Raw genomic sequence first — 22,001 nt, 5'->3', positions numbered from 1 at the left:
AACGAAAATTATGTAAGCGTTTGACATTAATATACAGAAACACCCTTGTGCTGGCCAGCTGAACATTTTGACTAGCCGTGATTGATTTCAATAAAATCTATGTAAAAAAAAATTGATTTCAACTATATTTTCAATTTTACCAGGTAAGGCCTACTGATCTATATAGCTACTCTTTTTAGGAGTGACCTGGCCACAAATGACAGCTCAGCGAAGTGGCTTATCACGTGGAAATGTATCGCAGCCAAATACTCTGAGCGCACGTTTCTAAATGTGGAGGGAAAAACTGGAAGACCCGGAGAAAAATCCACACAACCACGGGGAGAGAGACACGCAGACTCCAAATTTTACAGGCGTCACATTCGGGATTGAACTCACAACCTCCCTGCATACCAGGCAAGGTAGTTAATATCTCACTGCCGTAGCGCCCAAAAATACATACATGCGCGTGTATTTCAGGTGTACTCGGCAGTACGTGTCTATATTTAATATGCGCCAAACCCTCGCCCATCGAGGGGGTTACGTTCTTGAAAATAGCCGCAATCGGCAAATCCGCGACCGGCGAATTTGAAGGCAAATGGGAAAGAAACGTGGTTTGGTTCACGGTTTCGTCATACGACAACCCACCCGCTCCTTTTGTTTTACGTTACCCGGATTTCCACCACAACACATTAATCGGGAAGTGTTGTGAATGTAAAATAATGTTGGTATTCCCTCCTACAGTGTTAAATATAACTCGCACGCTAAATGTACAGAATGGTGAGAAAAAAGTTTAGTGAGACAGAAAAATCGCGATGCGGCTGAGCCTCCTCACTGGAGGCTGGGAACGCCGCGTGACCTGGTACCTGCGATGGGCAGCGTGGGAGACAAGGTGGAGACGAGATGGAGACGAGATTTAGACGAGATGGAGACGAGATGGAGACGAGATGGAGACGAGATTTAGACGAGATGGCGACGAGATGGAGACGAGATGGAGACGAGATGGAGAGGAGATGGAGACGAGATTTAGACGTAATGGAGACAAGGTGGAGACGAGATTGAGACGAGATTTAGACGAGATGGAGACGAGATGGAGACGAGATGGAGACGAGATGGAGACGAGATGGAGACGAGATGGAGACGTAATGGAGAAAAGATGTCGCGTGTGTTCTTCCTCAGCAGCATCATCGCGAGCAGTGCAGTTAAGAGTATCTGTACTGTCCGTCTTTACGATGCGTACAGGAATCTCGCGGTCAATCACGAATGGTTTGAACGGGGGGGGGGGGCGATCGGCGAACCGTGACTTCAACACATTTGGCGCGCATGGTTAAATGTGCGACGGTTTAAACCCCGCGATTGGCGAGGTTTTGGTGTACATTTATGTGTTGGAATACAGATAAAAATAAAAATACTTAAACACGATACATTGCCTTCACGCATCCTATCAAGCATTTATGTAACTTATGTAACATTTTCCAAAGTACATAGGGTAGAAACTATTCTATTATTTTGACAATATCTTTCCATTTCATGTGCATTTAAGATGGGTTTTTTTTTTTAATCGGCAGACCGGTTCCGTGTAAAGTGCAGTCGGGATCGCCGGGATCCAGCCCCTCGCAGTTTTTATAGCTCCGTGTTTTTTTTTATCTAAGTTGTTTGTTCAGTTGATGCTGCACAAAATGCACTTAGCAGTCGAGCTGGAGCTAAAAGAGCGGGCGTGTTAAAATGTACAGAAGAAGGGATTTGATCTCACACGCTTCGGCTTTGCACGGCGCTCCCCGCAGTGACCCGCGCGCGCACCCATCCACCAAATTCTGTCCCCTTCTCCCCCCATCATTTCGTTTTTTTAAATCCTTTATATTAAGTTCACTTGCTTGCTTGCTTGCGCGCTTACGACCGTGCAAATCTTTCGGTCGTTTTTTACCCCACTTCCCGTGATCCAATCGAGCTGACATTTTGCACACAGACTCGTTGTGCGTGACAATTTATTTTCGTGAAAATTTTTTTCCAAAAATTTACACTTTTTAGAATTTTTTTTTTAATATTTAATTACCAATTGCTTAATGGTGGCAGGCAATCATCTGACCCATAGGTGGCAGCCATCTCAAGCCAGAGGACGAGTGGACTCTAGCCGCCACGCATATAAAGGATTTATAGTGAAAAACTTTGTTTTTACGGGTTAATTTTTTTTTTAATCCTGCTATACAAGATAATAATTCCCAGCCCTCTGTCAATCCACTGCTGGACGAAGTCATCCTCATGCGTGTCGCTCAAGGGAGTTATTCCATCGTCCTTCACCTCATCGGTGGGTGGCCGCTTGGATGAATTTAGGGATGGCTCCCCCGGGACCAGTTCAGATGTCAAATCACCACTGATGTTAGCCGTGGGGGCCAGCAATTAAATTCGAGTCACCAGGTACAGAGCACGTCGCACACGAGCCACTGCAACCGCCACGTAACTGCCATGAAGATAAACGGACGAGCGAAATGGTCATTGACACCAACATGCACACAGCAATAAACAAACAAAACGGGCCTCCACTCACCACTAAGTGGCAGTGGCATCGTGTGCGGCGGCAGTGCGCGTGTCAAGGCGACGGTGCGCACAAAGACAAAGAATCCCCCCCCCTCCCCATATAGCCTCAACAGACTTTTGGGGCAAGTGCAACGACCGGCCGCATTTGTCTCCTCAGTGTTGATGATTACACAACTGCACGAGGTACTCATTTGAGGCCTAGTCGACCTAGACGAGGCGAAGGGCCGATACAAAAAATTGCCACCAGCGTTGGCCATTAGTGGGGATTCAAACTCAGGGTTGTCAGATTCGTAGCACCGCACTACACACACACACGTGGAAATATGCGACCCACTCAAGACGGCTGCCCATCACGTGAACACGCATGCAACGCACACCACCACAATGATGGCCGCAGGTGCTGCTCATTCAGGGCCAGCGAGCGTAGCCCAGTGTGTAACCCACTATGTTACCATCCTATCCAAACACAATAACTAACACAAAGTATGAACAATAAACATTGGTTTGGACTCTTTCTGGTAAGATGTTCAAACGCCAAACAGAAACCTTTTTGCAAGGAATCAAGTCTGCATCAACCGCACGTACTTGTGCTGAACATGCACAAAAACATGCTCTGATAATATTTGATGCATTGTCTTTGAAACTGATGGGTCTACGCCAGAGACAAACTTATTTATGGCATGGCATTTATAGCTCACCCCGAGCTAGAAATGCTCCGATGCGTGCATTGTCTTTGTGCTGTTTCGCCTTTTGGCGTTCTCTGGTCTGATACTGGCGAGACTCAGCATCCTAACACCTTGTTTTATTTGCCGGAAAGTGTAAAAAACATTAATATTTTTCATACTTTGATACTGGCAAAAAAGGTCCTGTAACTAACACAAAGATTTTCTGTTTGCAGCCATACAAGCTGTTGGGACAAGTGCTGCTATTGAGGACCTGTCAACGCCAGTATATTGCACAAGGAGGTAGTATGGCCAGCTGTATGACTGGCCGCCTTTTTTTTGTTCCAAGTGCTGACATTTACAGACCACAGGATATCCTAATGCAAGGTCATGTCAACCAATAGAAACCAACGCGACTTGCTACTGATGGTCTCCATGGCTGGGAATCAGAGCCAGGTTACCGGGTTTGTAGTGCCGTGCACTAACCACTGCTCCACCGCTTCAAACACAGACAAAGTTCTCCCGTATAGCCTCAACAGACTTTTGGGGCAAGTGTTGTTAGCGAGCACCCACGAAGGATGGCACGGCACACGAGGGGGTGGGTGGTCAGCACCATGCCCAGCCGCCTTTGTCTCCCTAGTGGTGATGTTTACACACCGCACCAGCTACTAATTTGTGGCCGAAGTCGACCTAGGGAAGGCCCAGGACTGGTAAAGATAATCGTCACTGGTGTTGGCCGTGAGCGGGATTTGAACCCAGGTCGCCGGGTTCATAACGCAGCGCACTAACTGCTACACTACCACTCTGCACACAGACGCACACACACACACACGGCCAAGCACAAAGATCCCCTTATTTTGCTCGACAGACTATCACAGACCACCTCCACCTTATCAGATGTCAAAACCATGGCTTTGATAAGGTTGGGGTAAGACTCCTTGCCTTACGTCTGCCGTTGCCTCAAATATAGAAGCGAGACAGAGAGAGAGAGGAATCAATTCCAGGCATCGCTGTGCCGCAGAAGCAGCTCAGGCAGGGAACCATCTTCTACGAGGTATCAGATGCCACAGCGAATTTGCATAGGTCCATAGGGCACGCCACTTGTCCGTTCACATAGCCTCAGATGCAGTGCATTTGCTCACACACGGGGAAAGGGAAAGGTCAAGACGTCGTTAACGGTCAAATGTAAAAGCGCTCATTCAGCGTGGTGGCGCGAAGGGAACTAAACCCGAACCTGACACCCCTCGTGTCGCGGCGTCTAACGCCAGCTCCCCCACCCGCCAGCCCTCCCTGCTTCTTGGACGAACCCCCCCCCCCCCTGCCCCCCCCCCGACCCCCAAGTGCTCACGAGCAACACGTTGCTAATTGTGGTGGAAACTGCATTCTTAATTAGTTACTGTAGTTTTTTCCACGTGTAATATTCAGAAAACATTATTATTCACGCGGCCCAACAGTGACACTGCGTGGGAAGGCCTTCATACGACAGTGGCTAGACGAAGGATTATACATTGTAATTATTATTACTTTCAACATGCCCCGATCTCGTCAGATATGAGAAGCTTAGCAGATTTGTACCCGGTGAATACTGAGATGGATTGGCATATTACCAGCATTGGATTCTTGAATCCAACTGTGTGGAGCTCTGAGTATTGCACCTTGTACGATTCTATGGGGCCCTACTGGGTAAAGGTCATATATAAACCCCATGACGTTCATGGGCAATCGGCCTTCCCTTCCATGGCACCCGCACTGTGGAACTCTCTGACTAAGGTTGCCAGGAGTCTGGTTCGGCTGGGATCTTAAAGTCATTCCGCCTTAAGAAATTTATATTTTTTCAGAAGACATTTCTTATTTAACTTGAAGTCGCTTCTTACCCCCATCCTTCCCCGCTTGTCACATGGAAGGCGCTATCTACATAAGCTGTAATTATTATTTTGGCTGGAATAACCATCAGAGCCCTTATCTGATAGTGCCACCTGGTGGTGCTGTTGACAACACAATGTGCAGGACTAAAGACGGCACTGAATGCTGAAAGAGCTGCAATGTCATGTATGGCATGATAAAAGTTATTCTTGGTTCTTCCGGTAAAGTCACGTAGAAGGGAAATAACAAAATAATAAAAATAGAACAATAAAATTCTCACGACGTTTCGATTGCAACACAAACAATCATCATCAGGTGTGAAAAACACAGCAAGAAAGCTTTAAATCGAAATGATATAAGTTGCTATGTTTGATTCTTTACACATGGTCGATTATTAAAAGTATAATGTATTAGTTACTTTAACATGTGCAACAACTTTCATATTTGAATTGTATTTAATTTGACTTCGATAATTAAGGACATTCATTCAGTTACTCAATACACTGTCAATAATGGAGGATATAAAATAATTGTTTTAAATGTTGTAATTTTTTTTTATGTATATAGGAAATCAAACATCGCGACAAATATCATAATGCCATACAAATTGTTTAGGGTTCACATACAAATGGCGTAATAAATGAATAACCTTTCATTGAAACAAATATTTTCCCCGATCGAACAAAGACGGTCACTGCATCGCGAGCTTTCGGATGCGCTTCTGCGGCCGTCTGGAACAATCTTCCTTCCGATGTTAGGAATCCACTGGAGCGATGCACTTTAAAATCATCCGGATTGAAAACCGATTTCTTTATAACTGCCTTTTGTGTTTAGCTTGTTGTCCTTCCCCCGCACCTCCGATTAGCACGGTTGGCTAAGCACGGTGCGAAAGAAGTTCAACCTACATACATTACAATTGTCCTACTTGGACAGTTGTAACAATGGTGCTTTGTTGAGTTATTAAAAATGTATATTCTATCCCTCCGGGGGAACTCCCTAAAAAATAGAGCTTGCAAGCTCAATGGGCAATCCCTTGTGATACCAATTTTTTTTTAATCTAAAGTCATAATCATAGTAATAATGTATATTCAGAACTTTTACAGGGCGGCGAACACCCTGTGTGAGAGAATGGCCTGCAGAAGGCATCATAGATCTGCTTCTGAGATTACTTCAAGAGATGGGGTTTTTCACATCCACACAATCCTAATCTTGCATATGATGGCGATATGTTCGGTAGCTAAATGCCAATGTCGAGGTCTGCTCGCCACGGGAGGACTTCAGGACATAGTCCCCCCCCCCCCCCCCTGCAAAGTTTAAAAGTTGATTTATTAGGTATAGTCCCTGTGAGCCATTCGGCTCTTGAATCGGGTGCAACCGCAACAAACAAAAAACATGAACAAGAAAACATCTTAAAGTGACTTTGTGCAAACAGAAAATCTAAGAAAAGACAGCAGAATATTGCAGAAAAAATCACCGTACACCAACCCTGTGCAAATATCCCAGTGGGATGCAAGTCAAACAACAACAACAACCACAAGACAACTTAGATTAAGGCCATCAGTCTCCATGCTCTGCAATAGAGATTTGAGAGTTTGTCGTAGGCCAGTCAACCTGATTTTTAAAATTCTTCTCAGAGCTGGAATTTAGGTAGACAGAGACAAGCCCATTGAAGATGTTTCACCTAACAAGTACTGGCTCGTGGCGGATTTGACTCGCGTAGAAGCTGGCCAAGCGTTCACAAAGCGCTCTAAAGAAGCAGCAGAAGCTTGTTTCGTTTCCTCGCTGCGTAATTGATACGAGTGACGAAAAGGAAACGTCTTTCTTGGTTCTTTCGGTAAAGTCACGTAGAAGGGAAATAATAATATAAAATAAAATCTTGTTTTATGTTATTATATTCTTTTATTATGTTTTACTTGTATTATTTTATTATTTCCCTTCTACGTGACTTTACCGAAAGAACCAAGAAGATGAATCCCTGCAGTCACGAAAGCTTTAAATCGAAAAAGGAAACGGACAAAAATTTCATAAAATCTGAATAAAGCCCTCACGCGCGCGCGCAGTGGGAAAACACTGACCTCCGCAAGCGGCACTCGGAAATGAAAACGAATCACGAGACCTTCACCGAACTTAACCTTCGCAGCAAGCGGGGGAGGGGGATGTCATGCAAGCACGACACATCCGGGGGCCCGTTTCATTTTGTATTTCCGACCGCGGGGCGCACACATCTGCTCGCTGCGCCAAGTGCACTCTCACTCCTTGGTGGTGGTGGTGGTGGTGTAGGGGGGGGTGGCGGTCGGAAAACATTCGCAAAAGAAAAGAGATGTTGAGGAATGCGGTGGACGTTTCCGAGAAGCGGGACCCCACGAGACCCCACGGATTTCCTCCGCTGGTCACGCTCCCCGAGCAGCATCCGAGAGCACTTGCTGCCTCAGCCGCCGAGGACATGAGGCGGTGGTGCTGCCAGCCCACGAGGGGAGAGGGGGGGGGCATGTGACACACAGGCCTGACAAGTTGGTCTGCACCTGGAATCCAGCGATTTGCTGACCAGATTGGTAGCTCATGCACAGGTCACGTGCTTGAAGTCATGGACGGTGCTGCTTTTGACCTATTCACGTGAACGTTTGAGTGCTGTTGCCTCAAATCTGTACGGGGTTTCTCTGTGCACTCTGTGTTACATTCCAAGTTTAGGACCTTCCTTGAAAGTGTCTGTAAACTCGTTGAGGTTTTCTCGGGTAAACGAATTGTAAATGTCTCTTGTTGTTTCTAGATTTGAAGCTTTCGTGACTGCAAGGATTCATATTCTTGGGTTTTTTCGGTAAAGTCACGTAGGTAAAAATAAAAATTAATAAAAATTAATAAAATAAAAATACATTTTTATTTTATCTCTTGTTGCTGGCGTTTATTTCGCATTAACAGTATTATTCATCGCCGTGACTGCTTTAAATACTGTTACAGAGCACGCATTGCAATACGTTACATGGGTGACAGTAACCCTCAGCTCACAGTGGTCATACCGTACTGGATGGTGCCAGCTCTGTCTGTACTAAGTGTACAGCGATTACACCGTGTAACCATTGAACGTCGGGCCAGCCCAAGCTTGCTGACATACAAGGTAAAATCAATGTCACGCGTAGGGGGCAAGATAATGTTCGGCGCAGGAATAACATTTACCCTTCACTAAGCAACTACTGTGCTTTAGTAATAATAATTTACAGGCCCTTTATCAGTCCACTGCTGTGTGAATGCCCTTCCCACTCTGTGTGTCGGTCCATCAGGTGCTGTTCGACCGTACTTCATTACTCTGGTGGGTCAGTTGTGGGGTAGGGTGACGGGTGACGGGGTGAGACTTAGGACCCACCTTCCAATCCTGACCGCCAGTCGATGTAGTCTTAAACTTGCCAATCCTACCGATTTAAGTCGTAGGCTGCCAAATGTGGCCACTCTTCTGCCGGAATTTCGGAGTGCTATCTTGCATCACGGACACGTTTTTAAAAGCGGTACGACGAAACTTGAAAATCGATACGCGTGTAAAAGTGTTTAAAGTCGGCGGCGTTCCGCGCGAATCAACCAGCGTGGCGCAATGCCATCTCGCCTGATTTGACTCGGGGGCCGATAGTGGTGGATCCTAGGTGACTCCTCTTATCCGCACAAATGCTCTGATGAGAGGAATAATAATTAGCAGGTGGATGACAGTATTTTGGATCAGTGATTTCAGTCAAGCGATTCGACTTAATTGACGATGCGGAGTTTTCCTGTCCGGTTTGCGAGCGCCTCTCCACTGCAAGAGATTTACAACTCCGCTGGAAGTCATTGACAGCGATGGAATACACTTAAAAATACACAGCACAGCATGATTATAGGGGGGGTTGTGGAGCAGGATTCTACTTTAATTTCATTGGCACTTGTCTGTTCGCTCGGGTATTTTACCCTCGAAAAAAGTTATTTCACAACTTACTGTCTCTGTCTTCCAGTGGAGTTGGAACTCTCTTGCAGTAGAGGCCCTCACAATCGGAGAGGGAAACTCCACGTGTCTGATAACTGCGGATAATGTATATAAAGGGTGGAAACGATTCTATTAAATAACCAAAATACCAAAAATCTACGACGTTTCGATCGCAACACAATCAATCGTCTTTGAACCTATCTACGTGGCTTTACCGAAAGACCCAACAATATGAATTCCTGCAGTCACGAAAGCTTTAAGTCAAGATTTAAGGTTAAATAGCCCCTACGATGACACGGCATGGGTAGGCTTTCATCCAGCAGTGGAGTGGCGCAGAGGAGTAAATATTTACAGTTACGTAACAGCAGCGGGAACACGAGGCATCGTGGGATATTCCCATGGTGCCCTCTCTTCATCTGGAAGAACACAACCACAATGCAGGTTTTTTTTGTGTTTACCAAATTATCGTGTGTGTGCGATGGATATCAGCCTGATTCTCAGCCACTCGAATGAAGTGTGACGATTTTTTCTGCCACTTTAAAAACGCCACGGCACTAACGCAAACGTGACGTGTACCACTGTTGAACCTAAATGTATCACGAGAGTACTTCTCCGGCAGTGATAACAACAACAAAAAAGAACCGAGCACCAACACCGGAGTGATGCGGAGTCACTTCCCACAAGGTGGCCCCCTCGAGCTGCGTTCTACAAGATCGGGGGGGGGGGGAGGTTCAAGACGCACCGCATCTGTTTACGATGAAACCCGGCACGCACACGCACACCGTGATGACATTACGACCTTATGACGAACATCGCAAGAGCCTCGATTGATCCACGCTGGACCGCGTGCGTCACCTCGCTCGGGGCTTCAACACCTCTTCGTTCCTCGCGCTCCAGATTTTATGAAATTTTTGTCCGTTTCCTTTTTCGATTTAAAGCTTTCGTGACTGCAGGGATTCATCTTCTTGGTTCTTTCGCTCTTCCCCCTCCAACCCAGCTTGAATATACGCTGCCAAGCCTGGTGGTGTTCATTCAGACGCTGTCTTTCCGACAGACCTGTTCTTCACCTGAGGACGGCTGCTTGCGTTGTAGCCGAAACGTCGTGAGAATTGTTGTATTTTTATTATTTTATTATTTCCCTTCTACGTGACTTTACCGAAAGAACCAAGAAGAAAAATATCACCTCGTCATTGATATGCACGCTTGGTTAGAAAGAAAAACAACGACAACATAGGATTGTGGTTGTTTGTGTTGTTGTTGTGAGCATTTGAGTTTGGGAAGTCCTTGACATGCACAACAGACACGGAGCGGTCACACACACGCACACACTCCTGCGTGTACTGCTCAACCAAATCATCACGTGCGCAATCTGCCTGGCAAAGCTGGCCCTGTTGGCGCCATTTGATGTTTGAGCTGAACACTTGCTTAGGGCAATCCCTCTTTTAAAGCCAGCGACTGAGCTGCCAGATTTTGTGGACAGCAGAGTTCACTTAGAGGCAGATTGTTAAAGTCTGGCCGTTGGTATGTCCCAGCGGAATAGCTACGGGGGCTCCGAGGGGTTCCTTGGGCCGACAACGAGCCATTGTGTGGTGGCTAGAAGGTGAAGCCACGTCTGTAAATTATGTATTGTACACAGGAAGGGCTATAAGACAAACAAACAAAAACAGCCACAATCATGAGCACTCCCAACGCTCTTCATGCTGCTGCTGCTAAATTTGCAAAGCATGCGAGTGGCCAAATTTAGGTTCAATTTGCGAGCTGACACAGAATGAGTCCCGGTGATTTACAACCATGCGTGCATGCGTGTGGGCCAGTTCAGGAGACAAACTTGTTTAAATATAACTTTGCTTTGTGTGCGGGTGCGCGAGAGAGAAGCGGCGACGACGCTTCGAAAGCGCAGCACCAAAATAAAATTAACCTCTAAAAAAAATGTTCCAAACGCGACTATTCTACGCGGTTATTCGGCAAACACTGCGCCAGTTGGCAATCGTCTCGTTCGCTTCGGCAAGTTTAGCGAAGAACCCCGATAAGAGTCTTGCCGAGCCGCTATCAGAAAACAATCTGCACTCGCGTTTTACGTGCCACGATAGAACATTTACAAATTGGTCAATCCGATCTTCCCAGTGTCTTATCTTGCCACCTGAGATACGGTGCTGCAACGCTGGTCCCAGGTGGAATTCAATGAGGGGGGTTCCATGGCTTTTAAGTGATATTGTTGTGTTCGTTTGGCGACACGAGAGGGGTAAGAATGTTTATGATACGCAGGGGCCGATATCGTGACGGGAAGGCTTCATTTTCAGATATCCTGTTATTGTTTCACGCAGAAAACTCAATTATGAAAGAGTTTCCACTCTGACTGTTTGTTGTTGTGTGGCCCGTTTTTATACCGCACCATTTACGAGCTCACCGCAGCCTGCAATTGTAGGGGTAGAATATATGGGTTTGATCTACGATGAACCCCAATGGAGTTGCCCAGTGTGTGGATATTACAGTGAAACAGGCAGGGCATTACCCTTTAAGAGTTGTTTTGATGTCTAATGGAGCTGACCAGAGCTTGGACAGAAACAAAGAAAAATAACGACGCTCTTTTCAAACTTATTACACGACGGCTGCTTGCGTTGTGGCCGAAACGTCGTGAGAATTATTTTATTATGTTTTATTTTTATTATTTTATTATTTCCCTTCTACGTGACTTTACCGAAAGAACCAAGACGATGAATCCCTGCAGTCACGAAAGATTTAAATCGAAACGACTTATCTGTTTATTTATTTATCGAACCATTTTGTTCAGTTTGTGATTCCCCATGCAAGGGCATGCAGCGCCTCTCATTGTCATGATCACCTGCCATTGTGTATCTACCACTAAATGATCACCTCCCATTGCCGTCCCTCGCAAACCTGCGATGTTTCCCAATCCATCTCGCTGCCACGAGCGAGCCGGCCTCGTCGCTCCGTTTACGTCGTGGTCATCCGACGATGGGAAAAAGTTCGTTCCATCTTTCGCCTGTCATTCTGTAACCGGTTTCATCCATCAGCCGCCATTCCATCCCTTCCAGGGACGCGTCCTTCCAAAGCCCACTTACTTCTAGATTTGAAGCTTTCGTGACTGCAAGTATTCATATTCTTAGGTTTTTTTCGGTAAAGTCACGTAGGTAAAAAATTAAAATTAATAAAAGTAAAATAAAAGTAAAATAAAAATCACGACGTTTTGGAGGCAACACAAGTAAACACATTTACTTGATACAGCTATCTTGATACAGCTATCGTGCTGTGACGGTTCCACCTGAAGACGGAAGCTTGTGTTGCCTCCGAAACGTCGTGATTTTTATTTCATTTTTATTTTACTGTTATTAATTTGAATTTTTTACCTACGTGACTTTACCGAAAAAACCTAAGAATAAGCCCACTTACATTTCCTTAACAGTCACAGCGGCGATGTCTCCGAATTGGCTTTTGTTCCCCGAGCCATGCGTCCCTCTTTCAGTCTCTAAAGTGTAATTCCAAATCGTGCATCTCCCCGTGCCCTCTCGGTGCTCTTTTCATCTCTTGTTCGATTTTCCTTTGTCGGTCTTCATGTTTCGGTTCAATGTCATCGCGGGAAATACGCGATGACTAAACCTGTCATTCTTCTGGCACAAGGTGTATGTTGCTTTTCATGACCATTTACAGCTTTTCAAAAGCATTCAATGCCTATCTTGGAACCTCATTTGCCAGTAAAAATATGATAATTGTTTTTTTACCCTTCTATCTGGCAACAAAACTGACACCTTTTTTTACAAGGAGTCATGTTTGCATAGACCACAATACCTGCAGTCATAATGCAAACAAAAAACATAACTCTGATAATGTGCACTGTCCTTGAAGTTGATTGGTCCACACCCGAGACAGCTTTTCTTAGAGCCTAGTCTCACATGGGTTGGACCAGATGACGCCAAAAGGCGCACAACTCAAAGACAATGCACCATCAGAGTATAAGAGCTCGGGGTTGCCAGATAGAAGGGTAAAAAAACAATTATCAATGCCTATCTTGTTTGATTCTTTAAAAAAAATTATCCTAATACAAATTGTACCCCTCACTAATTATTTCGACAAACGTGTTTACAAGCTTGTTGGTACGTGACTTTTGTTTTTGCTAATTTATTTTATCTTAAGCCAAACCTTCCAGCCTTCCGAGTGAAGCTTTTAAATCGTTTCCAGGAAATTCATTTTCATCGACTGTTGTAATGACGAGGTCATTGCAAAGGCAGAGATGCCTGAGAGATATCTTCACATCCGATTCCTATTTTGATTTGCATGTTGCACACATTGTTCATGCAATCTGCATTATCGCCGTGTAATGCTGCACATGTAAAAGGACAGCCTCTTACCAATGCATTTCTGGACGAGGGCCTCCTCATCAGTACCAGGTTAAGCTAGTGTTATAAAAGGGCCCTAAATAAAAAAAAACACGAATATTTTACTTGCATTGTAAAGTAATTGTATTTTTTTTTGCTATACAACCAGATAATACGACTAATCGCTAACCTTCAACACCCAGTCATTCATAAAAGTTGCAGGCAGTATAGTACTATAGTAATAGAGCAAATGCAGAATCACTGAACCGAATTTGATAGCTTGAAAGCATTTAGCGCGTGGCCCTTCAAAGTGCGGGGCCCGTAGCTACTACACATGTAGCTACTACACATGTTGTAGCTACTACACATGTAGCTACTTTTGCTACTAGGATAATCCAGACTGCTCCTCATACATTTCGATTCGTAGATATTTGTGGCCCAATACAAATGAAACCACATACGAATAACGATCGGCCTTTTAGTCTCTGTCGGTCGAAGGCCTGCCCCCCCCCCCCCCCCCCATTTTGTTTGCATCACCATACTTTATTCAATGCAGCCGTGACGAATCTCATACTTTCAATGTGCCCTGATTTAATCGCTCCATCTCAGCGCCAGTGCCAGCACGGCGCAGGAGTTTCATCTATTCGGATCTCGTTTAGGACACACAGCAATTCTGTTCATTCTGTGACTTTTGTAAAAACTTCCAATCACCAAAATAAAGGAAATCTATTTTGGTGACCTATGACATCAATATGGAAATATGGCTATATACGTTAACAACACGATACAACACCTTTGTGAATTCCTACCCGGCAGTCACCGGTGCATGTCCGCTGACTTCAAGCATTGTTGAGGGACACATCCTTGACCACAGACAATGTAACAACGCACACTCACCTCACGTCCATTGCATTTTCAAGGCGCGCCAGGAACAACCAAGTACAACACTCGTTGTGTACAATACTTGGGCGATAACTTGGGGACTGGCCTTCATCCAGCAGTGATCATGGCTGATGATGCTGATGATGACTTTGATCGTGGAACAATGATGGATGGTAGATGGTCACAAAGGATGGCATGGTAAGCAAGTGCCCCCAAAGATCAATACGTAGAGGATAAACCAGAACAAGAGGTTTGGACAACATCTTATGCTGGACAGACCTGGAACTCTTAGCAATCCAGGAACGTAGCCTGAGATAGAACTGAGTGGAAACGCTCACGTGCAGACTGACAACTGATTTTTTTAGAAATGCTTTTTGAGTTTCGTTTGTTGTCCTTCCCCCGCACCTTCAATTAGCACTGTTGGCTACGTACGGTGTGAAAGAAGTTCAACACACATACAAGAAGAAAACAATGGAAAAATCTCGCAGAGTCAGCAACGCTGGTGGGCCTCACCCTGTCACACTCACCATTTCGAGGGCAGCTGACAGACGCCGCACCGGAAGAGCCCCGGTGGCGGATCCCACGTCGCGGCAGAGAAGAGTCGCCAGGTGATCGCCTGGCATGCCGTCCCGTGGCGCTGCCTCCTTCTCCACGCCGAAGCTGGGCCTCCGGGCCAACCCCGGCACCTGCCCCCACTTGCTCATGAAGCCATCTGCTCGCTCTCTCTCCAGCTCCAGCTCCATCTCCGCCTGGAGCTGCCTCTCCAGCTCTCTGCCTCTCTCCCGCTCCACGTCCGCGCCTCTGCCCGCCTCCCTGTCGGCGGGGGAGTCGACGTCGCGCACCGTGGGGTCCGGCACGCCGGCTTGATGGAGGCAGGCCCTCAGCATCTCCAGGTGCTCCCGCAGGGTCTGGTTATCGCCGACGGCCCGGTCCTTTTCCATCTGGATCTGGTGGAGCTCCCTCTCCAGGCCGTCGAGACGCTGCTTCAGTTGACGGTTCTCGTCCCGCGATTCGTTTCTCTCCGTGCGCGCCTGCGGTTGTGGAGGGAAACGCAAATGGAGGTCTGGCCATGTGGCTCGAGGCGGAGGGGTATATGGGGGGGATAGTGCTCATGTGAGGGCACCGAGCCAAGCGCTACAGAGACAGTTGGTTCGAATTCTATGTTTTGGCAAAGCTGTGATTGAACTGGGTCGTCACGTCGTAGTGAGTTCACGGTTGCAGCATTGGCACCAATGACCCCACAACAAAAACAAAAGGTTCCATTTGAAAATTATCTGGGTCTTCCGATAAAGTCACGTAGATAAGTTCAAAGAAAATAACAACAAAAATAACAAAAAACTACGACATTTCCATCACAACACAAGCGATCGTCATCAGGAGGAAAAAAGACAATGACGATCGCTTGTGTTGTGATCGGAACGTCGTAGTTTTTAGTTATTTTTGTTGTTATTTTCTTTCAACCTATCTACATGACTTTACCGAAAGACCCAAAGAATATGAATTCCTGCAGTCACGAACGCTTTAAGTCAAGATAAAGGGTCCCATTGTATGAAATAGTAGTTGTTCATTTTCATTTGTCTCTTTCTAGCTCTGAAGTTTGAAACGTTTTTTGACATTCAACGAAGACGCTAGGCAGAAGGAATTCAGAATGTTATCTTCACGGGCGATTCTCTGCGGTCCGCAAGGCCGTCGTGCAGGTATGACGTTGTCTCACAAAACACCATCCCAGTAAACGTTCAACATTCGGCCAACTTTAACCATGTGCTTCAAAACCACTGGACCAACGATCCACGTTTGCTGGGATACTGCTGTTAACTGCACGGTGGTCTGTGAATAACAATTTGAGGGCTGGCAGTGTTTCCCAGACCCAGAGGGGATGGGAGCCACTGCTCCGACATCCAGGCGGCGTGCCGCTCTCTGTGGGAACTCTGAAAGAAAGTTATTGCGTCTTAAGACATGACAACGATTAGAACTGGAATGTCATTGGAGAAAGTGCCAACAACAAACAAATGCCACACAGGCTCACCAATTTGAATTCATATAGTCAACAACCGCCATTCGCCCCTAAGTGGCGGTGGTGTTACCACGGCGCTTGTGCCAGGCTAGGTGCACGTTTGAGGTCACGTGAAGTGTCGAAGGCTCGCTGGCAGGAGGACACGGGACAGACCCAGTTGGTGTGAGTCAGCATGCACACGCACGCAGATTCTTAAATCACTTCATAGACTTCACATCCAAGTGATGTGACCGAACACGTTGTTTAGACTGACACCATCACAAACCGTGCACACGTGTGAATTAAAAAAAATCAAACCCTGCGGTTACTGTCATTATTAAATTAGCGTCAAGTCAGTTCGCGCTTCTTTTGGAGAAGGCGATTTTCTGTAATTAAAATGTGGCTCGTGATCAAGGCGCAGCAATTACATGGAGAGGCTGTCTCCAGGGTGTGGGTTTACATTTTTGCTCGGGGTAATTGTCAGCTGTAAACACAACATTTTGTGAACAGTGAAGCATCACAATTCGTGCAATTTGCATTTACACTTCAACTGCAACACGGAGCTAGATAATGGTGAACACATTTTTGTTGATGGGTTTCTTCCTGTAATTCACATCATTTACATCCAAAAAACTATTCGCAACTTAAGGGAAATACTTTTACAATTAAATACCCTTACTTTTCACTCGCACACACCGGTCCTTAATTATTCTTTCTGTCTCCACCTAAATATTAAATTGATTAAATCAATCCTATTCTGTCCCATCTGTTCTGTCTCATCTGTATTGTCTGATTGTCCGTCTCATCTGCTCTGTCTGGCCTGTCCAGTCTGTATCTAAATATATGCACTCGCATATATTTAGATATTTGTCCCATGCATCGTAAGTGATGGATTTATTAACACACTGTTTGACGCACGTAATGTAAATGCGGTGAATTGTTACAAGCTAAGAACTACTATCCCTCCGTGTCCGGGAACATGCGGATTGCCTGACGAGTCCCGCATCATCTGGTGGGAAGTCAACAGTAGCAGCGCTACGAAGAGATAAAGGTACCATGGTGGCAAGATGTTAACTACCTTACCTGATATACAGGATGTCGTGGGTTAGATCCCGACCCAGACGCATATATATTTGGTGTTTGCATGTTCTCCCCTTGGTCGTGTAGGTATTTCTCCGGGTCCTCCGGTTTTTCCCTCCACATTTAGAAACAAGCGTTTAGAGTATTTGGCTGATATAAATTTCCACATGACAAGCCACTTAATTGCGCTATTCTCTGTGGCCAGGTCGCTTTTGAAAAGATAACAATATAGATCACTGGGCCTTACCTAGTAAAATATAAAATATAGTTTAAATAAAATAAAATATTGATTTAAAGCTTTCGTGACTGCAGGGATTCATCTTCTTGGTTCTTTCGGTACAGGCACATAGAAGGGAAATAATAAAATAATACAAATTAAAATAATAAAACATTATTTTATTATTTCCCTTCTACGTGACTTTACCAAAAGAACCAAGAAGATAAAATAAAATTGTTTAGTTAGTTTTATATATGGATGCGTGTGTCTGTCCCAAACACAGAAATATGGCATTTGCATTTCTGGCTCCGTACCCAAATGTCAGTGCACAGCAGCACCACTCTGGATCACATCGATACTCTGGGTGACATACAGAGACGGCTGTATTGCTCAGAAGTCAAGACCACTGATCCTGCACTGCCGAGACCCTGGGTTCAATGGCAAGCAGCCACCCGTTATTAAAAGTGGCTTCTCAAGTGCAGCGAGTTGATGGCCTCAGCCCGGTCGCCGATGACTGCACGAACAAAAATCCCATTAAAATAAATGTCCACATTATTTCGCAAAATCCCAGCTTTGAGATTTCAAGCAAGAATGCCGTTGGTTTGGCTGTCATGCGACGGGCTCATAGCAGAGCACGTAGGGAGGTGTAACCACGACTGTGTAAATAATAAAATGGCTATTTTAAGGATATTTTTGAATTAATGAGATAATGTCTTCTGCGGGCCGCTCCCTGGCACACAGCCCTCTGTGACATTTCCCAATAGATTCATCATTTTTTGACATGACGTCAATAGCACGCAAAAAAAAGAGTTCAAAAACGTTCAGGACCAAATAATGATCGAACGTACTTCATAATTATCCGGGTATTAGTCATATTTGTTGACTAACATAGCATTTAGTCACTGTCTTTAGACAAAAGTGTAATGTGTGGTCTGCAGTGCAAGACCTAACCCCCGATCCATCCCTGTCACACATCACCTCCAGACAATCTGAGATCAACAGCAGCCAGAATAGTACTGTAGCCACGACGTGCAGCAGAAATTGTTTTCTCTCTATGCAATGTAAACACCGGCTATACCTGCTACACACTTCCCCAGCCGCCTCTATATTCTTCTACCGCCACTGCTGTCACGATCATCGTTATCCTCATCATCATCAGCTACGACCTATCCACTGCTGGATGAAGGTCTCCCCAAGCCATTGCCATCGCTCAGTCTCATGGTGAGTATTTTCACCAATCCGCGTTGACCGGCGTGGTGAAGTACGGTCACATATCTCGCCCCCCCCCCTCCCCAAAATGGTAAGCCTTATGTTTACTTGAACGTGGTGACACTGACTGTACTTCCTTAAAATTCCAAATGACAGCGTACGAGGCCGCCCAGAAGCCTTGCAGCACCAACTAAAACCCCACGGACAAACACGCGACTGACCTTTCCCCACTTCTCGCGCCAGCTCGAGGCACAGTCCGACCACCAGCGCATGGTTTTCTCCATCTGCATGGCGCGCGTGCGGGCCTCCTCCAACTCCTTCTCCCGCTCCCTCTCCTTCTCCCTCTCCCGCTCTCGCTCCCTCTCCTTGTCGTCGGCCACCCGCTGCTGGGCCGCCACGGCCGCCACCGCCGCAGAGGTCGTGGCGCCGCTCGCCCGGCCGTGCGTGAGCCGCCGCGGCCTCTGCTCGCCGGGGCTCCTCCTCTGCCTCCGCGCCTCCTCGCCGTTGTTGTTCTCGTGCGGGAAGCCCTCGTGGCCTCGCGGCGCCGGGTCATCCTCTTCCTCCCCGTCGTCCAGCATTTGCCGCTCGCTCCCCTCACCGTAGCCAAACAGCTTCTGCGCCACCTGACTCGAAGGGCTTTTGGGCCTAGGTCCATGCACCAGCTGCTGCTGCTGCAACTGCTGCTGCTGCAACTGCTGCTGCTGCAGGCTCAGCAGACTCTGGCTCTGGTTGGAGCGCCGGGGGCTCTGGGAGCGCTCGCTCGGCCTCTGCGGGCCGACAAACTCGACGGCCGTGCCCTGCAGGTTCACGGCGAGCGGGAGCATCAGGCTCTTTTTCACGTTCTGGTTGGACTGGATGCCGTGGCCCTGCACGAACGCCTGCGAGCCCTGGCAAGAGGCGACCGCGGGCCCGCCGAAGAGGCTCTGGTTGCTCTGCTGGATCTGCACAAGGTTCTGCACCGGCTGGCCCGAGCTGTGCGAGCGCTGGTGCCGACCCCGAGCCCCCGGCACGCCGGGGCCAGAGTCGGGCAGCGGCTGCACCTGGCAGAGGCGCTGGCGCGACTGGCTAAAGCTGCGCGGCCTCGCGACGTCGCCGGCGAAGCACTCGTCGAGCCCCCACGGGTACCCGGCCTGCGTCTGCGGGCACGAGAAGGGCGGGTGGTGCCCTTGGATCACCGCGGCGCTTCCGCCCCCGCCGCCGCCGCCGCCCCCGCCGCCGCCGCCTCCACCGCCGCCTCTGCCCGGTTGCCCCGGCACGTTGAGCGCGCCCGACTGCAACTGGTTGAGGTTGAGGAGGTTGTGGTTGAGCACGCTCGAGATGGGCGGGGGATCCTGGCCCCGGTGCAGGTCCAGCTGCCGCCCGAGGCCGCCCGACTGCTGGCCACGGCTGCGGTTGAAGGACGAGCCGTGGTTGTCGAGGTGCAGCTTCTGCAGGAGGCTGCTGAGCATGCTGCTCTTTTTGGGCGGCGCGCCGCTCTCCTTGGAGCGAGATGCGCCAGAGCGATGCATCTCGGGGATGCACGGAAGGAGCCTCAACTCCTGCCCGCAGTGGGCGTCTCGCAAGGAGGCTGGGTCGTCCTCTGGTTTTCGTCCTCCTCCTCCTCCTCAACGGCTTTCCTTGTTTCACCGCTTTTCCCGTTTGAATTGCGCTTGTCCTCACAAGGCGTTAATTATTTTCGGGCTCGAATGTTGGCCGACGGCACCTGCACGAGAGTGTGAAAAATACAGCTGTCATCACGTGTGCTCGCGTGCTCCTGGAAGGCCAAGAGCTGAATCATCAGAAGCATACACAGTTCCCTGACAAAAAAAAACTGAATGAAATTGTGGTCGCTCAGCTTCGCTGACAAAATTTAAGTCGTCAAGATGCATTTTCGTTCAACAATGTATTACTCATTTTAAATTGGAATCAAAACGCTCCGTTGGTTATTATTGACGTACGCAGTTCTAAACGTATTCACATTAGAAATGTAACCACGGTGGTACTATTTATTTAACTACACTCATACTCGGCTATAAAATACCATAGTCAAGTAACAAATTACGTCTCAATCCAAGACAAAACTGACGTGAAGAAACGTGGACCCATTAGCCTCCTATCACACGTGTGTAAATTGTTGACGGAGATTAGTAAAAACTGTCCGCTCTCTCCAAACCCATTGTATACAAAACAAGACAAATTCCTTGGAGGGAAAAAAAACCCCCCCCAAAATTTCCACAAACAATACGAACACGAAAACACAATGAAGAACAGCACAATTCCTACAAAACAATACCACAGTTTTGGCCAAGTTATCCTTAACATTTTTTTTAATGCAGCAGCAAACCTGCTCTCCGGCTGAACCGAGGCAGCAAAGTGAGACATCCAACAAAGGCCAAGAAGTCGCAACAGACGCTAATAACTGGCACAAGCCTCATGGGCACACACACACACACGCGCGCGCGCGCGGGCACACACATGCAAACGCACGCGAAGGTGCATCCACTCGCTCACTCCCAAACCAAACACCCCTCTCCACCCACTGCCTGGGGCGTAACGGACACCACGCGCCCACCCCGAGGCAGCAGTTCCCTTAAATTATTCAGAGGCCACGCGCCGGGATCACTTCTCGCGCTCGCGCCACAGAAAGGAAAGAGTCAAGCGGGCGCCATGAATATTTGAATGAACGTGCGCTCGTCACCCCCGGCACGCACACGAGGAGGGGGAGGTTTTGGTGCTCTCGGCGACGGTGGAAATGCTACACGCCCCCCCCCCCCCCCTCCTGTCCGGGACACCTGGGACGGCTGAATGACTTTATCTAACGGCTTCTAGCTCTTCTCAAAGTGTGTATAAAATATATACAGAAATATTTTTGCAAAACCGTGTCACGTATCATGGGTTTATCGTCACCAATTAAATATTTCCTGGGGTATGAAATTCGTATTTTTTTTTAATAAACCAGGTAATGCGTTTATAAGCAGTGTTAGGATGTACAAACAAACAAGATGGCACGGTCAAATGCTTTACACCTGGAAGTTACCGAATGTTTGCGGTGAAGAACATTTGAACGTCTCCCTTGCGTTCAGGGATGCCGCAATGCTCGGCCTTGTTGGCCCGTCGTCACTTAAACCAGACGGCCGGCTTTCGAAAAACGACCTTTTCTGGTGTGCACCGCATGGGCCACTGAATGAGTCGGATAGTTTTTCACAAGAATCCACTCCGAGTTCCGTGTTCACCCCCCCCCCCCCCCGACGCATGCCCCATGCACAGAAACCCAGGCTCGCATTCGAGGCGAGTCACAAAAGTCTTCATTAAACCAGGTGACGACTCC

General features: G+C 47.3%; 1 protein-coding gene across 5 annotated transcripts in view; it reads right to left on the bottom strand.

Annotated features, from left to right (window-relative positions):
* Positions 1–22,001, bottom strand: part of LOC133340481 (broad-complex core protein-like) — a 78,135-nt gene that overhangs the window by 25,821 nt on the left and 30,313 nt on the right. For 4 of the 5 annotated variants that reach the window (XM_061548761.1, XM_061548762.1, XM_061548765.1 and 1 more), the window contains 2 exons: positions 18,916–20,396; positions 14,723–15,226 (listed from right to left, as the gene is read on the bottom strand). In XM_061548761.1, the coding sequence (XP_061404745.1) occupies positions 14,723–15,226; positions 18,916–20,202 (1,791 nt within the window). In that variant the 5' untranslated portion in view covers positions 20,203–20,396. Of the gene's footprint in view, positions 1–14,722; positions 15,227–18,915; positions 20,397–21,017; positions 21,167–22,001 lie in introns of those variants that run through there. The other variant, XM_061548764.1, reaches the window with a different exon arrangement.

The sequence above is a fragment of the Lethenteron reissneri genome, chromosome 9, assembly GCF_015708825.2.
Source record: "Lethenteron reissneri isolate LAM-NWPU_2019-01 chromosome 9, ASM1570882v1, whole genome shotgun sequence".
In the NCBI taxonomy this organism is placed as follows: domain Eukaryota; kingdom Metazoa; phylum Chordata; class Hyperoartia; order Petromyzontiformes; family Petromyzontidae; genus Lethenteron; species Lethenteron reissneri.
The sequence above is the reverse complement of the archived record's forward strand: the minus strand, read 5'-3'. Positions and strand labels throughout refer to the sequence as shown.